Raw genomic sequence first — 23457 nt, 5'->3', positions numbered from 1 at the left:
AAATCATTTTAACTCATAAATGTGTTTAATGTCAGGGAGCATTTAATGTTTTATGAATTAAGCTTTTTCATCTTAACTCCCCCAGGAGCACATTATATCTGACAAAGAATCATATCATCCAGAAATATCTTTAGATGATACAATAAATAGAATTGAATTGAAATACTAAAAATACTGAGATGTGCATGCAAGTATATCTGACTGACTGAGAGAGCCTTCTTTACAGTCCACATCCTGCATGCATGCAAATAAGTTTCTCAAAGTTTTTTCCTTAAAAAAACGAGAGGTGACTGTTTCGCCTTTAAGAGTTAAGAAACTTGAAACCTTGTTTGCGCAACAATCAGTGCAGCTCACAGCCGCCAAAGTGTCTAGACTAGCACATGATGGTAGTCAGCCAATGGCTCCACCGCTCTCCTCGGGGGCCCCGTGTGTGTGCGCGAGTCTTTGTGTGTGAGTGAGTGAGTGAGAGAGAGAGAGAGAGACAGAGAGGAAGAGAGGGGAGAAAAGAAAAAGAGCGAGAAACGGAGAAAGAAAGAAAAGGATCTAGGTTGCAGTCTGGTCCAGATCTGAGCAGAGACGCAGGCGCGCGCTTCAGCCACGGATTCGTGTAGTTTCCGCTCTCATGGAGGCTCTGGCTGGGATTTAAAAAGAAAGAAAGAAACCCTGACATCTTTAGAAAGCGGAAAGGATCTTTTTTTTACTTCTTTTCATTGGACTTCATTGGATTGAAGTGGGCTTCTGGTGTAGAAAGAAAGTAGATCCAACAATTCGGGAACTGTCATGGACTTGGTCTTAAGGCTGCTCGCTGGGATTATGTTACTGGACGTGTTGTGTTGTGTTGTTGCGTGTTTGTAGCGAAGTGTCCACTCGGCTCTGAACGCATGCCTCCCGCTCGGAATGCTGCAGTACGTGTAGTATCGCGGCTCGGTTGTTGTAGATGCAACAAACTCGCCTTCATTCTCATGCACCGTCCGTGCTCGTCGGTTGGCTGTGCATGCGCTGCACGGCGTTTCGGCCTCATTGATGATTCGTAACGACAGTGAAAGTGTCTGTAGTATATCCGTACACTAGTAACCCCCCCACCCTCTAGTAGTTCGAGGTGTCGTATGTTCAGGACGAAACGCTCAGGTCTTGTGCGGCGACTCTGGAGAAGCCGTTTGATCCCAGATAAAGAGGCGGCAGATGGAAATGGCACCACTAGCAGTGAGGGCTGTCGGGACGATCTGTTCGGCAACAACCCGGAGAAAATTCCCAAGACGGAGTTCAGACCGATGACCCCGAGCGGGTCCTTCGGGGGAGAGCTGGGGCGCGCGTGCCCCGTGGAGAGCGTCACGTCGGACCAAGATGAGGGCGCAGTGTGCGTCCAGGAACAGGGGAGCCCCCGCTCTGTGCAGGACAGCGAGTGCAGGACGGTGACGTGCTGCTTATTTAAAGACCGGGACCACTCCGAGGTTAGGGGTCCGGAAACGGCTCAGGGGAACAGGGATCCGGGGTCGTGCCACTTCATGCTGAGGAGCCTCGGAGCAGGAGACGGCGGCTCTCCTGAGGCGCACGAGGCGATGCCGCGCGTGCTGCTGGAGCAAGAACTCAAGTCCGCCACATATTCGCTTTTAAAGAGGCTAAAGGAAAAGGCGCTGGATACTTTACTGGAGGCGGTGGAGTCCAGAGGAGGGATGCCGAGCGACTGTGTCATGGTTTCCAGGACGGAGTTGAAGTTTGGCGGGCATGTGGCGTCTCCACCGCTGCTGGTGTGTAAAGTGTACCGCTGGGCTGACCTCCAGCACTCGGCCCAGCTCAAACCACTCTGTGAGTGCAAGAGCTTTGGGGCCCTGGACTGCCCCACTGTTTGCTGCAATCCCTATCACTACAGCCGGCTCTGTGGGCCAGGTAAGACCCCATCCTTCATGACCCTGTAACCTGCATTAGTAGGATATGATAACCAAAAGTATGCCTTAAACCTTAATAGTCACTCAGATTTGTTTTACTTGCTCTGATACCTTAGAATAGAGGTCTACAACATTTGCCAGTAAATGAGCCATTTGGACCTCTTTGGTACTGACCAAAACCCAATATGAGCCACAAAACTTTCTTTAAACCCTTTTAGGAAAGTTTCATACCATTTACTTTGTCGTTTTTATAATAAAAATCTATTATTTATTTTTGAGCGCGGATAAATACATAAATATTAGGATAAACTGTAATTTTCTCAAAAGTGAAACATCATTTTTTACTCTTGACAGACGCTCATATGACTTTCTTTCAAAAGGAAAGAATTAATGTCGTAAAAATGACATTGTCCCTTGTTATAAGTTTTATATTAGTGATCCATCATCCTACTTACTACTGCTGTTAACTGGAGCATAAACAAGAAACATAATTAGTTAATGATCCAGTAGAAAAAGTATATGAAGAATACACAAATCTATATATTTTAGCAACTCCCCTCTGAATAGCTACTAACCATTGCTATGCAGCATAAGATAAAATTTACTTTACTTTTTGCCTAGTATTGGTAATCTGTGTTTCCTGGAGGAAGCACAGAGCAAACAAGGCCTAATGATGTCAGCAGGGGTATAGAAACCATTGCAGCTTATCTTCTAGGTTCACCTCAAGCATAAACATAACTAAAATAAATTAAATCAGTGCTAAGTTAGCAACCCTTACTTTTAAAAATGACTATTATTGTATTTTTCTTTAGCCAGAGAGCCATTGGGAAGGGGTAAAAGAGCCGCAGGTTGCAGACTTCTGCCTTAGAAGAAGCATCAAAATCATCCTTCCTGCAACACGACGCATTCTAACCCCTAACAACCAACAAAAAGTATGCGTTTAAATATTTGGAAAGAGGTCCAAAACTTTGTATGTGTCAAGTCACTATATTTTAAAGACCTAAACATAATACTAGAACCTTTCCAAGTCAGAATAACTTTAGCCTACAACATCTATGTACTTCCAGCACTTTATTCCTACCTTATAACCCTTATCATCACACAGCTTTAGATCATCCATAGTCAGTTTAGCTGTTTTTAGTTCCTATTCAAGTTATCTGATTCAGATGGTGGTGATGAATTGAATTGGTGTCAGCTCCTCAAGACACACTCCCTGACCCGTATTAAACGTATTAAATCTTGGCTGCGTATGGGCCTGCGATTTGGAAAAGTTTAAACGCCGGGGCCACTCAACCTCGCTGACCCATTGACAAGGCCTGGTGTCATGTGTAAAGATGCAAGCGTCAGTATTTCTGTCTTCTCACTGGCATGGGAAGCGTATTTTCCATAACATCCACGTTGGCCAGAGCCAGCGGGCTGTTGCAAACGCTTTAAAGTCACAAGTTCAGCAATATCAAAATTCATATAGTTGGGAATCAATGAGTTACTGGATCTCTTGTAAAGGAGAACAGGCGTCTAAAATGATCAGACCTGATTACCTAATAGTTTTTTTTGATTGAAATTGTTTTGTTCCATCTACATTTGAAGATCTGAGGCGTGTAAGTTTCCTTTCCACTAAAACCCCCAAGATGAATTGTGAGGAGAGAGGCACATTCCCTGCACTGGGACTGAGGCTCATAGTAGACATAGCTCACATGCGCTCATGCGTGGCTCAGTAGAGCTGGTATTTCTTTCACGCTATTCAAAAAGAAGGGGGGCTATGAATAAAGACTTTAATTACTGGGTTAGATTTTGTAAACTGGAATTTAAAACATATAGACTTAAATCTAAGTATTACAAAAAGGTTTTGACTTAGAAGTAACTGGTTTAGTCTTCTAGCACTATTTTCTATTGTTGAAGTATGTGAAAATAAAGTTGTCCTTTGTAGTTTTTTTGAAGTGCTTAAACTGAAGTGGACAGAAACTTCTCCTTCCTCATTTGCCAGGCATTATACTTTTCGAATGAGATCAGTTTCAAGTTGCGCTTTAAAAGCCCTTTTGTCCCGAGGAGGTCCCCTCATGCCATTTAGGTGAAGGAGTGGTGATAATATACAGTTTGCATACTACTGGCGCCAGACTGACTAGCTGTGTATCTGAGTGACTGAGTTCAGATCCTGGCAATTACTGCCGCCACTCTTAAAGGACCCGCTGCTATTATGCTTTTCTCCTTCCCATTTTCCCTGCAGGCGAGGTCACAGTGTGCTCACAAAGTTTTCTTTTCTTTGTGCTTTCCCTCTTGTGCAAGCTATTTTTTAAGAGATAAAATCAAGATCCAGAAAAGTAGAGATTAATTTAAACTAGAAGTTATCATCAGACTGCGGTCACAGAAAACAACTATTTTGGTTTAATAGTACATGCTTTAAGAACAAGGTACAAATAAAAGTCTTTTGTGTTGGTTTTAGAACGCTTTTAATCAGCTTGCAGACAAAAAGACTTGAATTTATAGCCGACTAAAGTGTGAATATCCTGCTCTGGAATGGAACTGTGGTGTTGAAGCCTCCCTTGTGGTTGGAATTTCGTTTGGTATTATATCATTCTTTTACTTTTATTGAAGACTTTGAACAGTTTTACACAGAATCTGCTTTAGTAAATTCTAAAGTAAAGTTCATATAAAGTAATGTATTTTGGACTAGTATGCTGCGATGTTAGGATTGTGTTAGAAATGTCAGCTGGATCTGGTCAGGCTTCAAACAGTTAAACTGAATTGTGTTTGCTTGGGCTGGCGTTTTTTCACAGAAACTTTGGTGATTCCGTAGCAGATTTTCCATCTAACCTTTCCTCCTTCCTTTCATTAGGTTATTGATGTTGCTGTTTTGTGTTACAGAGTCACCCCCACCCCCATATTCAAGGCTTTCCTCTAATGAAGAACACAAGCCACTGGGTAAGTTTGACGGTCTGCACATAGTTGATTTCTGTGGCGTTCTTTTTTGTGATCTTGAGCCGTTAATATGTTGTTCATAGTATTTATTCTGCAAAAATACAATTTTTTATGAACTAAATGAAAGTTGTATTTTGTCAAAGTCATAGTATTTTGTGATTATTTGCTTTGTTTTTTTTGGTAAAGTTTGGTGTAACACAAAATATATATTTTCATGATCACTTTTAAACATTAATCAGAAGAATGAATTTACCTGTCAGGTGTGTGCAGGAGGAACGCAGTATAAATGACTCCAATCTGTGTTTACACATTAAATATCATTTGATGTAGATATTGTGAAAATATAATGTGACTATTGTAGAGCAACTAAAATGATTTCAGCATTTGAAATCCTCCCAGGACATTTTTAAAAACATATATTTTAAATACAAATGATATCTCACTTATAACAATCTTAAAGCAAAGTAGCAAACAGCACATGCAATTAAATGAGATTAGTAAATATGGATAAATAAACTCTAAAGAATCAAGTATTTGGAAAAAAAAAAAATTGTAAGTATTCTAAACGGACGATTCCAGGAATGAAAGTAGTAATTTTGCTTCAGGGAAGGAAGAATTCAAACTATGCAAGAACTTTAAAGTCTAACAGCGTAACAAAACTTAAACTATAAATACACGCAATATGCAGTAGACCTCTAATGTTAACAAAGAACTGTTCAAACACTCTTCACGATTTTGACAGTGAATTTAATGGAGTGTTGACTCTGTTTTGATCCATGAAGTCATCTCTGCTGTAAGAAGGACAACGCCTATATGACAGGAATAGTCCCATCAACCACAAACAGGCAAAAGTGGGTTTTATATTGTGGGGTTGTTCTCTTTCTGCCACAGGAACTAGTAAACATGCCTCTTATAAAGCATGTAGTCATCACAAACACGACTTGTTGTATAAACTGAAGTTCGTTAATAGTTGTACTTTCTAGAAAGGTTTTGATCGTAAGGATATGTCAGTCTTGTCAAGCTTTTCCATAAACTTTTGGACACAGATATTTAAATGAATTTGTGTTTGTGTTAATAGTCTGCATTTAGCAAAATATCTCAAATAAGTGTTTAATAAAATCGAAAGGGATCAAACTTGATACACTTTTAAGAACGTCTGGTGGACATAATGGAGATATTAATACATAAAACACATTAATTAAACTGTTGTATACACTTGTATTTTGAATTGACAGTTTCAACACCATGTTGAAAATTAATGACCTTAAAATGCTTAAGTCCCTCTCTGATGAAAACCTTTTTTTTTCTTTTTTGAACATGTATTTGTGGCATTTTTCTCATGAAGGAGCAAATGTAAGAAGAAATCATTCCGCTTTTGCATTTCCAAGTATTATAAAGCTATTATAATCAGAGAGGGGGGGATCAAGGGCGGAGCTCCTCAGCTCTGCTCCAAAAGCCACGCCCCTTCAGTGGAGATTTTGGAAACAGAGGCTTCAGAACAACATGAAAAATGTTTTTTTTTTTTTTTAAAGACATTTAACTAGTGAGATTTTGGTTAAAATGTCATAATCATAATTAAGACACTAATGGGAACATTTGTTCTAAATAAAAAATCTCATGGGGGACTTTAAAGTACATAACATAATTGATGTGGCACAAAAAAGGGAAGTTTATATTTAATTTGGTTTATTTTTCAACTTTGGTATGAAGTGAAAGCAAGTTCTTCTAGAGTATGAAGTGTTCCACCCCCTAGGTTGATGATAATTTCATGTCTTTTAAAAAATTCCTTTCAGATCTGTCGGACTCCACGTTGTCGTATACTGAAACCGAGGCAGCCAGCTCACCAAACAACACACAGGGGGACTTTTCAGGTGGGTGTGTCTTTACAACTGTTAGATTTTTCAAATAAGAAGTCCTGAAAGAAATGTGATGTTATAAATTATTCACTGCTGACATGTTAACAGAATAGAAGAGCCGCTCTGTAACTAAAGTGATTCGGACAATGAGAGGGTTGGTTGGAGAATTTATGATAAGAAGAGGTGGCTCAATATCCTGGGTGGCTCTGAGTGCCCAAATGCTGAGTGTACAGCTATAACACTACCAACACTTAAACAGCTTATAAACTGAGATGAAACGTGTTATTTATGCATAAAAGTTAAACATTCTATAGATTGGTATGTTTTCTATGCACTAGCTCAAATGTCTAGCATCTCTTACTTTCATCACACAGGAGTTCAAGGAATGAAAATGCTTTCCTTTTTCAGTTGTACCTCATTTTTTCTCATTACAAGTGGTCCAAGGTTTGCAGATAAAGGTTTCATTGTGAGGGGAGCAGTTTCAGTGGGGCGTTCAGACCTCGCAGTCCTTCTAATGTTTTTCTTTTAGAAATATTTGAGTAGGATCAAATTGTAATAAGATCCAAGCTAGCTCAAAAAACAGACACACATATGTCCACGTGAGTGTGTGCAGACACACACTCACAACCCCCTTTAGTGTTGGGCTGCAGAGAGGGGCGGGTGCACGCATGAATGGGGCCACACTGCGCAAGTACAAATGCTCCTGTCCTCTGATTTGAAATGAAACACTTCTCTCTCACGACATATAGTAAGCCCCCCCGAGCATTCGCAGCATTATGTGGCCAAGGAATCAGAGCCCTTATTTTGGGGGGGACGCACCGTCTGGCATTTCCTGTAAAAGGCTCTGCCTTGGCTCAGGGGTTTGGACACTGAGAACTTGACATGCCAACCTGGCTGAGAAGTATTAAGTCAGCAAGGGCTCTTGCTTCCCCACTGCACACAGGCTGTCACCACCTTAGCAAGGCCTAGCGACACTCCCTGAGTCAACAAATGAGGGGCTTGTCAGAGCGCGCACCACAATTCCTCAGAGACTCTGGTTAGGGAGGATCTAGACATGCGAGGCTTTGGTTTCTTCCAACTCTAAGGCTGTTTTTACAGGCTGGGTGCAATCATTCTGCATTGGCCGTGACACAGTCGGCAAAGCGAACTTGAGAGAACGAACGGCCAGTTCTTTGTGGGGTGTTTTCTTTATCAGTGACTTCACTGCTTGTCTCTGGTCTTAGATTGAGACTGTTAGGTATTCTTTAGTTTGTTTTATTTACTAAAGAGCAAAATATCAGTTATTTAGCAAATATTTACACTAGATTATCAAGTCTATTCCATTTTAAAGACTCGAATGTCCTCATACTCACCCTTAGCAGGCAGATATGGAAGGCCATAACTCATTACTCTGTGTTAAACATCTGAAGATGACCTTCTCCATGACTCGCTTTCTGCTCAGGTAAAGAAAATGTTGGTCTAAAACCATAGTTGTCTGAGGTTCAGGTCCCACCCATCCTCCAGGAACAAGCTAATCTCTTAAAAGCAAGTCTAGGGGGCATTGACTGGGATGAGGTGTTGTTGAATAATCTACTACAGTTTGCAGCCCTGGGCTACAGAAATACCCTTTGAGCATTCTTCTGCATCACATAATAGCAGAGAAAACAGATCTGAACTGGTTGAGAGGCCAGTCAAGCTTGTTCAGTTATTTGTCTGAGTAAACTTTTGGAAATTTGAAAGGACTAGTACTTGTAATCGATGACCGTTGACAAACTGGTAATAGCTCAAATGCAGATGCATTCATTTGAACTCTGTTGTTTAAAAGTGAGAAGTTTCGTATTCATTCAGTCTTGAAGGGCTTTCCCATGCTGTTATAATGTCTGCTGTAATGATCCATATCGTGGGGGTGTCACACACATTCACACAATTCCCACAGACTTGTTTAAACTTAGCTGTGTCAGTGTTTGCCCCCCGCAGGTTCTGTGATGTCAGTTCATATCGTGAGCTGACCCAGCCTTCAGCACAGTATACCCTGGATAAAGCATGCATCCGTGTGTGAGGGAATGCAGTTTTGCTGGGGCTGCTGCCCTCTTAGTCTGACCCCTTTCCTCACAGCCGGTGCTTCACCGTGTGAACGTATAGAAAAAAAAGCTCATTGCTTCCCATCTAACTTTCTGTGGTAGGGTTTCTATGCATTGATTTTATGTCATTTTGTCACCAACATCAAGGGGGGGTTCCTTGTGTTTGTTGCCGCTGTGGGCCAACCGTTGCAATGAATTTAAAACGGCTGTGACTATTGACCGCCGGTCATTGTTTTTGGTCCTAAGGTTTGGCCATGCATCGATTTGCAGATTTGTGCTCAGAGGTACCTTTGGGTTTAAAGTGCTGTCCGACTGTGGCCTCCGTTTATCAGCCACTAGAGGTCGTGTCCTCAATCAACCCAATGGAATTTGTCAGTGTAACACTTTGTGTACACGATCATGCCGGTGTGAGCTGAGATCACAGGTGTGAATGAATGGGCTCCCTCACATTTGTTGGGCTGAGTGAGCAGAGGACATGTAGGATGATAGGATTCACTGTCCTTCTTTTTACTGCTCTCTTCCGCTTCCCAGGAATAATGGGAAGAATCAGAAAGATTTTAAGCTTCTAGACCCAGATTAATGTTTCCACGGAGTAGCTCTGGCTCAGGTTTGTTCAACATGCGTTAGTTGGAAGTGAGCTACAGCAACTAGTCTGCACTGTTTCAGTATTGAGCTGCTGTAAATGGACTGGTATTCTGGCATATTTAAGGAGAGTAGGTCTGGATCATAAAATTATATTAATTTGATTGCTTTTAAAATTGCAATTACTGTTTGTTTTGAAGATAATTTTTAAATATTAATGTCACCAACTGTTTACTTCTTGTTTCAAGCGATACATGATTTAGGAGAACAGGGAAAATTGTCTCCATGGTTTCTTTTTTTTTATATTTTCTTTTCTTTTTTTGTCAAACTACCTAAAATTAGATTTGATTATTATTTAATTTCAAGATTTTAAAAATTAAAAATAATTATTCTTGCATTCAAAGTTGAAGGTCTGCCACTCTAACAGAGTGTCGTCTTCTTGAGGGTCTGAAGCCATTTTACCAACACATTCTCATTCCCGATTCGTCACATATTGGCATTTGGTTAAGGACCCCTCCGTACCACTTTTGGACATTTTGGATGCCCCTAAATCGTTGTTTTTTGACATGCTGGGTGTTCCCATTAAATCACAGGTCCCCAACCTCCGGGGCACGAATTGGAACCGGTCCAGTACTGGGATACGTAGCGCACCGTTATCCTAACTCAGTACCGGTACCCTAACCCAGTACTGGTTGGCGTCCAGTACCCCGTCAGGGCCCGATTTGCGTCTGGTACCGAGTCAGGTCCGGTACCGAACCTAGTACCGTGTCTGGTGCCGGATTAGGGTAACGGTACTGGGTTAGGGTACTGATACCTGTACGAGACGCGTCCTAAGAACCAGTCCGCCTGCTGTACCGCATCTGGTGCTGTTTCTGGTACCACGTCCCGAGGGTTCCGGACCGTTGATTTTACAAACAGCCAACACGTAAAAAAATGAGGAGTTGGGGACACCCAAAATGTCAAAAAGTGACGCGGAGGTGTCCTGAACCAAACATCAATATGTGATGACTTGGGAATGAGAAAGTGATGGATTTACTTCCGGTTAGAAAGTTTCCTCTTGTTTTTTAATGCTACATTCACACCAGGCATGTGTCACACAGCGTCAGAACATGTTGAACGTGTGTTCTCAAATACCCTTTTAAGCATGTGGTGTTCACACTGGACTGTTGCTATCCGAAACTAGCGCAGGTACTTACAGTTGGAAGAGACTTGGTGTCAAAATGTCAAATCAGAGCAAATCTCACCAATTTTGCTCCAGGCTTTTTTCTTTCACAACTCTACTCCAACACATTAAAGACTTGGTGTCCGGCCCCAATTTGCATTTATTATTTTTTCCTCAATTTTCAAACGGTTTGAATTAAAAAGGACCCATACATTACTACTAAATCCAAGTCCTTGATTGGTCAAAGTTCAACCTGGTATAACATTCAATGGCTGCGCAAAAATACACTTATAAATTTGAGTATCAATGTGTGAACACGAGAGTTGAGAATGTGGAAGCTTGAAACGTGGGCGTTTACATAGAGTTTTCATTGGAAATGGTCACTTGAACAGCCATTGTCAAGTGTAATGTGAATATAGCATAACAGGCTGCTCTTGGTAGGTTTTCATGCCCATTTACACAAAGACAAAAATCAAGTTATGTTTACAATAAAGACATAAAGTACAAGTAACTGCAAAACTTCGCAGAACTTGACATCATAGTTTTTGGTTGTCTGATAAAGGACAGTCACTTTTTGTACAATTTGTTTAAGTATGCGCCACATAAAGCAGGAATGATGCATGATCTGTTATGGGAAACCCAAATTTAACGGTGCCACTTAATGGGAATGTTGTTAAAGTGAGGAAAAGGACATGCTGGAAGAGAGTGGGCATCAGCAGGTAGACAGATTTACCACACAGCTGTCATACATTACTCCCTTTTGTTTGCCTGACTCGTATGGAAGGCCCACCATGCAGTCCCTGTGTTAGGTCCACTCAGGCACTGCCTCGCGCTCTTCCAGGAAAAACAAGTCCGTTGACGGATATATGGGAAAAGGCTCCAATGAGTCACCACAAACTGCTCCGAGAACTTACAGTTTACTTTGCACAAAGGTTCAGAAAGCAAAAAAAGTATCCCTGTTTTTGTTTATACGTCTTGAAGACTAATTTTCTTCTTCTGCGTCTCATATAAATCACGATTTACATTTACACACCAGCGCTAAGCAAATTAGGTTGAGCAGTCAATACTAATCATACTTGCCTGTCTGTGTTAGGAAGAGACCATCACCAACGGGCCAAACCATTCCTTCTGTCTGTGTCAGACAGGAGGAATGGTTTTTCCTGGAAAAACCAGAGCAGTCGAGTATTATGAAGTTTGTCTTGATTTAAACAAATCAAAGTCATACCGTTTTTGATGTGCTTTTAACTTGAAGACTTATGATACTATAACCTGATTTTTTTTATCATGTACAAAATGACTGTTAAGAAATATCTGCAACTGAAAGCGTCTCTAAAGTTCTCTGAGAAAGCACATTATGTCCTTCATCACCCATTGCACTCACTTTTTGAGTGCTGCTAAAAGTCTTGAACACCCCTTATTTCTTATATTTTTCCTTTCAAGGCGCCAGACTTTGGTGTAATCTTTCATTGTTTGGAGCCATGATTCTCCAGGCGTTCCAAATTGCTTTTAAAGTTTTTCTTGGACATTTTCTTGGAGATTTTTTTTCTTCATTTATGCTACATTTCTTGTACTGAACTGCTTCAGAAGATTGATATTTTTGTTCTTTGCTAAGTTTTTCTGTTTTGCCAGGATGCAAACAGTGCTTCTTTGAGTTTCAATTAATGTCTAAATAAACAGTTCAGAAAAGGGTCTTTTAAGCTCAGATGTGACAATGTTTTTTTAAATACTAAAAATCTGTTCTTTTTGTCATCTTAAAGGAATCAGGGCTAATTGGACACAGCATATCATTCCTATAATAAATAAATAACTATTCCCACAAGAAATGATGCCCTGTGTTAACATGCTAGTCTTGTTTTGAGACCCTTCCTCCATCGCTCAGACCTTACAGCGACATAATGCAGACTCATCTCCCCCCTTGAAACCTGGCACATAGCCTCAGGTTTCTACCGCAGCCCTGGGCCTTCTCTGCGCCTGGCCGCCCACACTCCCTTAGGGCCCAAATGCTCCAGGATACGGGATGTGGAAATAATGTGACTCGAGTGCTTCCACTCTGCCTCGCAAAATCAGGTTTTGCGGATTGTTTATTTGAGGGGAAGGAGGCCTCAGACAAACATCCTGTTTTAAAAAGCAGCCTGGGTTTTGTAGCAGTGCACGGCGGTGAATTGCCCCTTTGACAGCGGGGGGAGACGGAGGAATGTTGAAGAGAAGGCCAGCATCTCAGGAGACGAGAGTTGAGCTCTTATGACTCGTTTGTCATGTCCAGTTTGGAGGATTAATCTTTTAACTGGGGGTGGACAGTTGGAGTTGCATATCTCGAAAGGTTTTTTTTTTCTGCGTTCTCTCTGTGGTGCGTAAACTCCTGTACCCATGGTCTTCGTCTCAAGTATCTGTTCCTGTCCTGGGAGGCTGGCTTCCGTTTCCCCTTACGTAACACACATACACATAGAGAAAAGCCATTGATAAGAGCGATAAGGCCATTTATCATTTTCCCTTTCTCAGCATTGTTAGGCTTTGCTTTGTCAAAGGTCTGCTCTGGGTCTTTCTAACACATGTTAAGTCAGATAAACCCCCTTGCATCCCCATGTTTCATATAAATATATACTGTACTTTTTTTTTGTCAGCCCAAAAGCCATCATAAAGGTTTTAAGTTAGAAGTGTAAGTGTGAGTTAACACTGATTGGTTTTGAGAGGCTTTTTTCAGCCAAAGCTGGTCCCTGGCATGGAGAAGTAATATGACCTCTATGTGCAGAGTGAAGGTCATGCTAATCTAAAGCAGTCCCTAAACCTCTTGCATGTCAACAGAACCTAGCCTGCTGAGGCTAATGTTTATCTATCTGTGCTTGGCGGGCCTCGAGCTGCTGGGTGTTTGACTGTTCTGAAGGCCTCACAGATAAAGATAAATCCTCATACAGTTCAATTTTGCAGTTTTTTGGAGGGTGTAAAGATGGGCTGTGTTTAATTTTTTGAGGCTTACCACACAGGGAGAAAGGGCAACCGGTAGAAATAACAGGAGGCGTTCTATAATTTTCACTATACTCTCCCTGAGCAAACAGAGGGAGGTAGCTAATCTTGACATGTGCTCAGAGAGAGTCGCTGTTGCCATCTTCGCTCTCGTCACACCGCAGAGCAGCACCCGTCTCCACCAATGAGGCCATTCATTCGGCTCGGGGCACAGGGTTACAGCAACAAATAGAGTATGCAATGCCATTAAATATGTATGGAATGTCCAACTGTTAGCTTAGCGTCTTCGTGTGCCCCCTCTCAAAGCTAAGAAAAGGAACAATACTCCATTTCAACAGTCCCCTAAACATTTGAAAGCTTTGCTTCGCCTTCCATGAACATGTGACGGAAGAACAACCTGTTTTTTGTTTTATTTTGTGAATGTTTTGGTTGCAACTTCGTATTCCAGAAATGGATCTTAACTTGGCTAAGATTTATGGAACCTTGGATTTGAACTTGTGGTCCAGTTGGGGGCAAAAATAGATTCTGTTTTTTTAATCTCTTCTTCAATTTGGAAGAAGGTATAAAACTATTAGTTTGCTTGTGTTGTTTAACCTGTTAGTGTTTTTAAAACTCAAAATGGTAAAGTCTTTAAAGTTCCACTCCAATCATCTTTTGATCTATTTTCAAAGCATTTTTAGTGGTCTTTGAATTATGATTATGTCGTATTTAGGCAAAAAAGAAACTATTTATTCGAGTATATCATGATAAAGTGTGCTCAACAGAAATATTTTCCCCACAAGAATCGGTTATTACAACTTTTAAACATGCTGGTGTTAATACTATCATCAGGTTTGGTATTTATAGTAGATTATGACCAGTTTGGTCCTGTGTGCTTTGCTAATCTTTTATCTGTGTGTTTTTAAAGTTGTAGTTATGAGGTTAAGCGTGTGCAGTTAGTCTGTCTCATTTTAGTAAAGTTGAGACCTCCCCTTCTTTTTCTGTCTGTGACTGCCAAAACATAATTTACCTAATGAAATCTTGCCATATTCTGATTTTTTTTCTCAGGTAGTAAGATGAATCAACTTCTGAATTAAGGAAATTGCTTATACTTATGTTTTAGACTTTGTGGTGCCTCTAACTGCTGTGTGTAACTTTACTTATAATTCCAAACTGTTTGATGCTCTTGCTCGTAGCCTGGAAAGTTAGCATTTCTACATGTCTGAAGAAGGACTTGATCTCTTTTGAGAGCAGATATTCCCTTCAACAGAGGGACACACAAAAATACTTATCGAATAAGTTTGTGCTAATGTTAGCTTAGCTTACTTAGACAATGATCCCTCTTCAGCGTTACCATACTAGTCACAACGTCCTTCCTCTTCAGGTGCTCATGCATCGCCGTAGTGCTGCCATGGAACACACGTTCTGTCTTGTAAATATTGCATTGGACACTTACTTTGTTTTATTTTTTTATGTTTCCCACTTTCAAGCTCAGTTTGCATGTTATAATGGTACCCAAGTCTTCCTAGAAGTTCTAGTGACATCGCTACTTATTAGCACTACTGCACATGTGTGTCAGACTCGGCATTAAAAAGCTTGCACCAAAGTTTTGAGATAAAAAAATAAAAACTACTGTTAAATTAGCCAGCTATTTTAATATTCGACATAGTCGTGACTAATCGACTAATTGCGTCAGCCCTACTTCCAGCCCAGAGGAAACCAAGCACCAATCTTTAATTTTAAATTAATCTGTTTAAATAACCCTATAGTAATAGAGATTCTTGATACCTTATTACCTAATTTGAAAAAAAATAATCATTTAAATTTGCTTAAGTTCTTCTTGTCACATCTGGCTCTTTTCAGGTGAGTTTCAAGAAAAACAGTTTTGTGAAGTACTACTAGCTTGTAAGGGCTTACTCACCTCGACCATGCAGACCAGAGTCTATCTGACCCCAAAATACAGTTCTTTTGGTAGATATGATTGCTGGGTGCTACCTCTCTGGAACTGGCCACTTGGCTGCCTTACCAGCTCCTGGACTCAGCTGTATTTTGAGTACTAACCATGACAAATCTAGCAGCCAATAGAAGGAGTAAACGCTGCCCCCTACTGTATTGGAGTATGTTTTAGCAGTGCTTGCTAACTGATTGTAGAAAGAGTTTACGGAGCCAGGGTTGCTTAATTGGCCCCAAGTCTTACAACTAATGTATTATTTTGAGAACCTAGGACAGGGGTCTGCAACCTCCAGATCCACATGCGGATCTTTGATCTCTCCGTGGTGGCTCCTTGGCCAAACATAGAATAAGTCAGAGAGACTGCTGACCCAGCCATGTCGACCGTCTGAGTCAGCAGCTCCCTGTTAATGGCTGCCTAACAAAAACTACCTAAAGAAAACAAATAAACAAAGCCCGCAAACTAAGACTACCAAAGTCCAACCCCAAACTAAAATAACAAAACTCATCAGTGTAAAACTGCTGAGGACAAAGAGGACAAAAAGAACAAAAAATAAATAAAGAAAGAAATAAAAATAAAATAGCATTTTTTAATAAGGATTACTTACTTAGCATTTACAAACTGATGGCTGAAGTGAACATAGATGATAAACTATGTAGATTTTTACATCCCTGCTGACCCGAAGACATCTTGTTTTCTCAACGCTGCCTCCAGAATGCTCAGATTTTATATGCAAAGCAAAACTTTGGTAAAAATTTTTATCTTTTATGAGTTAAAAACACATATTATCTTCTGCTGCACAACATTTTTTATTTAAAAAAAAATCACATTTTGAGAGATCCTAGGTTCTTTTTATATTTTTGTTTTTATTCATGCCAAAAAAATAGGCATAATTTATATTTATTATTAAAAAACAGAAGGTCATGAATGCAAGACAAAATTTCTTAAAGGCTAAAGTAAGACTATACGGCTCCTTCTCCGTTTTAATCAGTAGAAATCAAGCTCTTTTACTGTTAAAGGTTGCTGGCCCCTGCACTAGTACATATGAGAATATACTAGATAAAAGAAACAAAAAAAACACATCTTCACGCTGTATCTACACCTCAGCAGTCTTAGCACACGTAGGAAGTTAGACAAGGGGAGAGGTTCAGGAATGTGCTGGGTCTCTTCTACTGAAATGCTTCAGCCTTCTTGGCTCAAACCTTCCTCACACTAACGAACAAACACACTGACACAGACACACACAAAAAGATAGGTCGCATGAGGAGGTGAAAGAGCACAGCCACCCAGCAGGATCTGCACTGAGTGTTTTGCTATCGATGTTCCCTCAGACTTTGCTGCCCTTTGAGGCTGCCTGGAGATATGACATATTCACAAACATCCCCTGCAGTTTTCACAGAACTTTCACGTGCACTGGGAGACTGTTGCAGGCCACTAGTTGTGCTCTGTTTCCTATACGCTCCAGAGGAAACTTGGGGGGAAAAAAGGCTTCACTAAAAGCAAATAAATAAAGGTTTTTCCCCCTTAAATCAGAACCTTTACTTGTTTTGCCATATTAGGTTACTGTACTTTTACACCCTCTTCTGTTTATTGGTCTAACTCCTAGACTCTGCTAGTTATTAACTATCTGGGGCACTGGACTTTTCCTCCCTCATGCGGTCATCAAGAAACACAAACTGAGAGAAAGTGAGGAGGAAGTGGATGACAATGTAAAACATTCCCATTGTGACCAGAAAGGCTTGGTGACAGGATTCAGTTTCTTAGGCTCCCACAATGTTTTTCTCTCCCTGCATGTATCTGTGTCTCCGTATCTCTTGCTCCCTGCAGAGAAAAGCCAGACCTCCAGGAGAAAAAATCCATAGACATGTAACAGCAGCTCTAGTTAGTGCATCTGTCAGATAAAGCCAACTTTGATGGCAGTGATAGTCCAGACGCCAACCCAAATGTGTCTTACTTGTGGGTTACAGTCTGCCTACGGGAGCCGTTGTCTCCTGAAGTAAAGCTGTCCCATACTCTGAACACGAGGGAGTTAGACGCTTAGATGCAGAATGGAGATAAATTAAATAAATTGTATTGATGGGGCTGATGGAACGGGGATGGAAATAAACCAAATAATGTTATTAAGATTTTCACCAACACAGAGTTGATAGAGTTCACAAACTTAAGTTTTTCCTCGTCTCTTCGCTAAGATTTTGGAGGAATGGATCCGTCAAACCCCTGATCTGGATAGAAGTGATGTAGTGTGAGAGAGGGTGGCCCTGTAGTTTGGTGGGGAGATGTTAGCACAGAGGGGAAGCTGTTGTTTGTATGCCTGTCCCTGACACTGAGCCTCCCATTCATCTCACTCCAAGGTTGCGAGGATATGTTTACCCCTGGGTAGCTCTTTTCTGCTCCTCCATGTACCCTGTTTCCTACTCGCCCCAGGGATTTTCAAGATCTCTTTTTAAGCATCACTGGATAATCATTCATGATTAGTATTAATACTTTAATGGCCACATATTATCTGGAATAACCCCAGTACTTTAACTTTTCTGTGTGAGAACCTGTGAGGTATATTCAGTCAAATTTATATGGCATAATATTATATCCTCAGATGAGCTCAAAGCTTCTGACAAATTCACATAGCTGATTTATCATGCATTTTCTGTGTCACGCTGATGCTTTAAAAAGTCTGGCGCGATGTAAACAAAAAACCTGTGCCTCATTTCCACGTGGTTGTTTGCTCACTGTATGTCCAAGTCGACCGGAAATCTATTCATCCCAAGGAAAATCCTGTAATCTCTGACAAATGTGACAAACTTTGGCCTCCTTTTTTTTCTTCTTCTGGAATTTGTCCTGAGTGTGCTAAAACAAATTGTAACTTTTGCTCTGGATTTCTGAGGGAGACGTCACTGTTGGCCAAAAGGAGCAAGCAGTGAAAAAAAAATCTGCTGAATCTAATTGGGTAGAAAGCCTATTTTTTGCTGGGTTTTTTTACATGTGTCAAAGTGATTTGACACGTTTCTTAAGAGGAATGCATTTCACAAGCTAACTATAGAAGAATTGACTCTTAAAGCTGCTTTATTCAGTAAAACAAAATATCTTTACTTGCAAGTAATGTTAAAGAAGTAAATTAATTAGATAATAGTCACCAGGTCAGCTTTCAGAGAAGTTATCAGAATAGATTTTGCTTTTCCTGGTACATGTTCTGTTGTTGTTTCATTAAGTTTTTGTATTTTTAACATGTGTTTGCAGCATTTTTCGTATAACGAAGGATATATATATGAAGAAAACTAGAAAAGTTGCATTACCTGCGATAATGCTAGTGTGAATGCTTTTAGCTGAAAATGGTGACACAATTTACTTTAATTGCTGAAGGGATTTGCTGAAAATGCAAAAGCTATTTTGCAAAATGCTAAATTTGCTAAAAGTCTGGAAATGTCCTTAAAGAACTATGAAAAAGGGCTGAAGGTGACCTAAATTTCAGAAAAAATTGTAGTAAAATTGCTTAAAAATCCAATACATGCCAATTAAAAAAAATATTTATGTGTTGCTTAATATAAGCTAAACTCCAAATTAGCCCAAGAAATCTTAGTAGACGCCAAATTATCCCCCCAAAAATGCTAGTATGTTGCTTAAATACTAGCTAAACTCCAAAATAGCCAAAAGTTCCATGGTAAACTAAATTAATCAAAAATGTTAGCATGTTGCTAAAATAGAAGCTGAAATTAAAAACAGCCTAAAATTCCTCAGGAAACTAAATTAGTCAACAACGTTAGCATGTTGCTAAAATAGAAGCTAAATTCCAAAATAGCATTAAAAAAACCTCAGTATGTCAAGTTACAAAAAAAAAAAATGTCAAGTTACCCAAATGAGCTAGCATAATGCTAATATAACAGCTCAATGTCAATTTTGCTGAAAATTACCATAAAAGATGAAAACATAGCCCATGAATATATTCAAAAGCTTGTTGCTAATCTACTTTAAAACACTAAATTTGAAGACTTTCTCATTCATTTCCTATGGCGCATATTTTGCTCAGAATTTCAAAAACTATAAAGTTTATGAAAACCAAAAGTACAAGAAGTAATGTTCTGAACGAGCTCCATGTTTTGATACCAAGATTGCTGACAGTGATTGTTGAGTTTTTGCTTGTCAAAAATGTAGGGAATGGAGCAGGAGGATCACTATAGCGTGATTCACACAATTAATCTTTAAATTGTGTTTTTAAGTATTTCTTTATTTAAATTGTTGTGAATCGGGAGCAAATAAAAATAAGACAGTTGGAAAAAGCTTGTAGCAGCAAATCTTGCTTCCACTTGCAGATGATTGGAGCCATATGCGTTTTTGTTTTCCTCGTCCAAGCTGAGATCTGGTTCACAATTGTGTTGCTGAATATTTTCAGTATTGCTCTCCATTTTTGTTTCACCAGTAATTTTAGGTTGGGATTGTAAGAGGCTTTAAGCTAGCAGGAGAGCATGTAAACAGAAGGATGTCGGGAAGCAGGGCGGGCTCACTCCACGCCAATAGTCCAGACCACAACTCAGAGGCGAATTTTTTAATGAACTCTTGCCTCTCTGCAGAAGCTATGCTCTAGAAAAATACACTTTTTTAAATTGATTTAAAATGGCATAATCATTCTAAAAAACACTGGGAACACTTAATAGAGATCTAAAGATGATCGGAGTGGGAATTTAATTAAATTTTGGTTTAGTCTAAAGTCACTAAAAAGTATTTCTTTTTTTCTGCTTTTAGTTTTATTAAGAAAATGTAGCCTTGTGTGTGTGGACAACTCTGATTTCCTTGTTTCCTTTTTTTCTATGACCTTCCAGCAAAAAAGTGAACAACTTGCGTAGTTATCAGAAAACATCCAGGTTGTTATTAAAGAAGTTAAATCCTGATTGACAAATTTGCAAGTACTATTGTGCAGTGCTGTACCAAAAATCAGCCTTCTTGTCCTTGACTTTAGCATTTTAGACTTCGTGCGGAACAGCACGTGCTTCATTAACCGTCATTTGTTCAGATCATTGCCTCTGGCTATAGGAACAGGAAGTGAGGTGTGTACGGCGAAGCCGGCACCTACCGACTCCAAGACTGACACTAAGAGGACAGGCTTTTGAAAATAAAATAACAATAATAACATGCACCACCATTCTAATGGGTAAACAGAGCTGTTAAAAGGTGGCAGGGTTAAATGGATGCAGAGAACTAGTAATTGCTCCCAGCCGTCCTTTTTTCCGACCCTCTGTGAGCCCAAACTTAAAGAGTTGGGTGTCCATGTTGTGGTCAGAAGGGATGAAGACACTCCCTTTTTTTTTCTCTCGACTTCAAGATTTGTTCGGAGCTTTGCTGTGGCCTGAAGCTGCATCACTCTCAAATCAAATAGCAGTAATTAAAGCTCCATAATTTGGTTTTGGAAACAGTTTGATATTTACAGAGCAGCCAAATGCGGCTGTTTTAAGTGTATGAAAATGAAAACATAAGTGCAGATTCTGAGACAAAACTTTTACCGTCTATCTTTTAGATGCTAAAAATGAATTTGTAATTATATAATGAGCTGATTTTGTCTACGGAGTATTCTGAGTAGCCAATCAAAGCTCCAGGCCAAGTGTGAAAACTAGATACAATTGACTAAATTGTTGCTGCTTTCATCTGCTCATTCATAAAGAGGGAAACGTTGGCCATTTGCTCTTTTGTGTTTCTGTGTGCAGTTTTCAAAGCAAGTTTACCTTGATGTGTGGGCTCCATTTGATTTGAGACAATGGAGGGCTATAAACGAGTTGGGGCTGAGTCCTTTGTGGGGTCGAGTGCGCCGCAGTAAAAGCTGAGCTCAGAGTGGAGGAGCTGGAGTGTGGAATTCACTAATGGCACATGCATGTTGGGGCCCCCGAGGAGAGGGGGGTCATTTCAGCCATCAGTGTGTGCGCAAACACACAGAGAGCCTGTCTGCAGCTTACCCCCTTCGCAACACGTCCTCCAACTCTTTTCCGTAGCGGAGCGCTTTCAACCGGCGGGCGTTTTGTCTGCACAAATCTGCTAAAATATTTTAATAATCTTTGTATAAGTGTCTGTGAGTCACACAACAGAAAGGTCTAGTTGGATGGGAGGTGAGCAAGGCGTTTTGTTGCTTTCTGTATTGTCGACGCTCCACCTTAAAGGCGTTTGTTAATGGGGCGGGCGGTCATTAAGCCCTGAGAGCAGAAAGACTGAAAGGAATGGGGCCACAGGCCCAGGCTTTAAATCCTCTGTGCCAATAGACTCTCTGAAGCAAAATAATGGCATCACTCTGTGTGTGAGTTAATGGGAGCTGATAGCATGAAGGCTGGGGGGTCAGCGGGTCACAGGCTTGTGCTAAGTTGTCAGGGAGCTGAATGCCGTCCCTGGGCCCACAGCAGGGGGAAGAGCTAGGTGGAGGGGGAGGGGGACCCCCTGCCCGGCCCTCTCTTATCACCCCCGCTCCTGTGGAATGTGAGGAAGATGAGGGGAGTGGGGCTCGCTCCTTCAACAGGTTACATGTGAGGAAGGCAGATGTGGAAGTCTGAAATGAAACGCCGCACCGCTATGGGCAGGGTGGACCTCAGCGGACTCCCAGAACAGTCAACACCAGGCGCACGCATGTGTCTCCTCGGTGTGGTGAAGATCGAAGTCTACCGAGGGAGCTGTAACTCACTGTGGAGTGCTGAGGGCTGTCACTGGAAAGAGTTCACAGACTGCAGCCATGAAAACTGAATTAAGAGGCTGATTTACTGAGTGAAAATATGTAAGAACTCCATTCCATCAATATAAAATATTTTTATGCAAAAATGTAGCTAAACTGTGTTATATCTCAGTTTGTTAATTTTTTATTTGAGTTGAGGTCAGTGTTTTATCATTAGAGCGCCCTCTGGAGAGAGACTTGGGAAGTGCAGAACTCAACTGACCTCACTACACCCTCAGGATATGTATAGTGTGTGTGCGTCTTTGTGTGTGTGTGAGTTGGACATGCAGTGGTATTTATACACGGCTTAGATTTCAATACAGAGCCTCCTTCAGTATTTATAGGGTGGCCATCTGCTCTGAACAATAAAAAGAGATAGTTAATCCCTAAAACTCAACCCTTCCTTTTTAACAGCTCTGTTTACTTTTGTTTATGTCTTGTTTAATGACTGTTTGTCTGTGTCTTACAGATGCCAGTCTGTCGCCTGATGCCCCGAAGCAGAGCCACTGGTGCAACGTGGCTTACTGGGAGCACCGCACCCGCGTGGGCCGCCTCTACACGGTGTACGAGCACGCCGTCAGCATCTTCTACGATCTACCTCAGGGTACAGGCTTTTGCCTGGGCCAGCTCAACTTGGATCACCGCAGCAGCACAGTACAACGAACACGAGGCAAAATCGGCTACGGGATTCTCCTCAGCAAGGAGCCCGACGGCGTTTGGGCCTACAACCGCAGTGACCACCCCATATTCGTCAACTCCCCCACTCTGGATGTGCCGAACAGCAGAACTCTGGTCGTGCGAAAGGTGATGCCGGGTTACTCCATCAAGGTGTTTGACTATGAGCGTTCCTGCCTCCTGAGGCACACCACAGAGGCGGACTTCCTGGATGGACCTTACGACCCCAACAGTGTTCGCATCAGCTTTGCTAAGGGCTGGGGTCCCTGTTACTCAAGACAGTTCATCACCTCCTGCCCCTGTTGGCTGGAGATTCTCCTCAACAACCACAGATAACACAGATGAACCCTACAGACTATCCCAAATATCATCTACCTAGATTTAATATAAAGTTTTATATATTATATGAAATATATATTATACCTGTAAATATGGAGTCATTTTTACAATGTTACTATTTATGTATGGTGCAATGTGTTTATTGACAAGAGGAAAAAATGGAAAATGCACTTTGGATATATATATCTATATCTATAGATATATCTTTCATACCAACTTGAGAAATGATACAGTTGAATTAGGATGGGCCTGGATGTGGTGTGTAGTTTTCATATACTATTGATATCCAGATAAGAAGCTAACACCATTCACACATTGGTAATAAAGTATTCGCATATTGATTCTGCTTCATTCATCCTTTTTATCTTGTAGATGTTTGGGAAACTCTTTATTTGGAGTGGGCATGGAAGAGCT

The 23457-nt window shown here is 40.8% G+C and overlaps 1 protein-coding gene across 1 annotated transcript; it reads left to right on the top strand.

Annotated features, from left to right (window-relative positions):
• Positions 1-466: 466 nt before the first annotated feature.
• On the top strand, positions 467-23384 carry smad6b (SMAD family member 6b). The gene is made up of 4 exons (XM_024281201.2): positions 467-1887; positions 4749-4805; positions 6596-6673; positions 22499-23384. The coding sequence occupies exons 1-4, from the start codon at positions 1107-1109 to the stop codon at positions 23038-23040; spliced, it is 1458 nt and encodes a 485-aa protein (XP_024136969.1). The 5' UTR covers positions 467-1106; the 3' UTR covers positions 23041-23384.
• The last annotated feature ends 73 nt before the right edge of the window (positions 23385-23457 follow it).

The sequence above is a fragment of the Oryzias melastigma genome, linkage group LG6 (genome assembly GCF_002922805.2).
Source record: "Oryzias melastigma strain HK-1 linkage group LG6, ASM292280v2, whole genome shotgun sequence".
Taxonomy (NCBI): domain Eukaryota; kingdom Metazoa; phylum Chordata; class Actinopteri; order Beloniformes; family Adrianichthyidae; genus Oryzias; species Oryzias melastigma.
This window is presented reverse-complemented; position numbering and strand designations above follow the sequence as displayed.

Excerpts from the sequence above, each read along its gene's own strand:
- smad6b (XM_024281201.2), top strand. The coding sequence starts at position 1,107 with ATGTTCAGGACGAAACGCTCAGGTCTTGTGCGGCGACTCTGGAGAAGC. Across the intron at positions 4,806-6,595 it reads TGAAGAACACAAGCCACTGG|ATCTGTCGGACTCCACGTTG; the intron begins GTAAGTTTGACG and ends AATTCCTTTCAG. Across the intron at positions 6,674-22,498 it reads CACACAGGGGGACTTTTCAG|ATGCCAGTCTGTCGCCTGAT; the intron begins GTGGGTGTGTCT and ends TGTGTCTTACAG.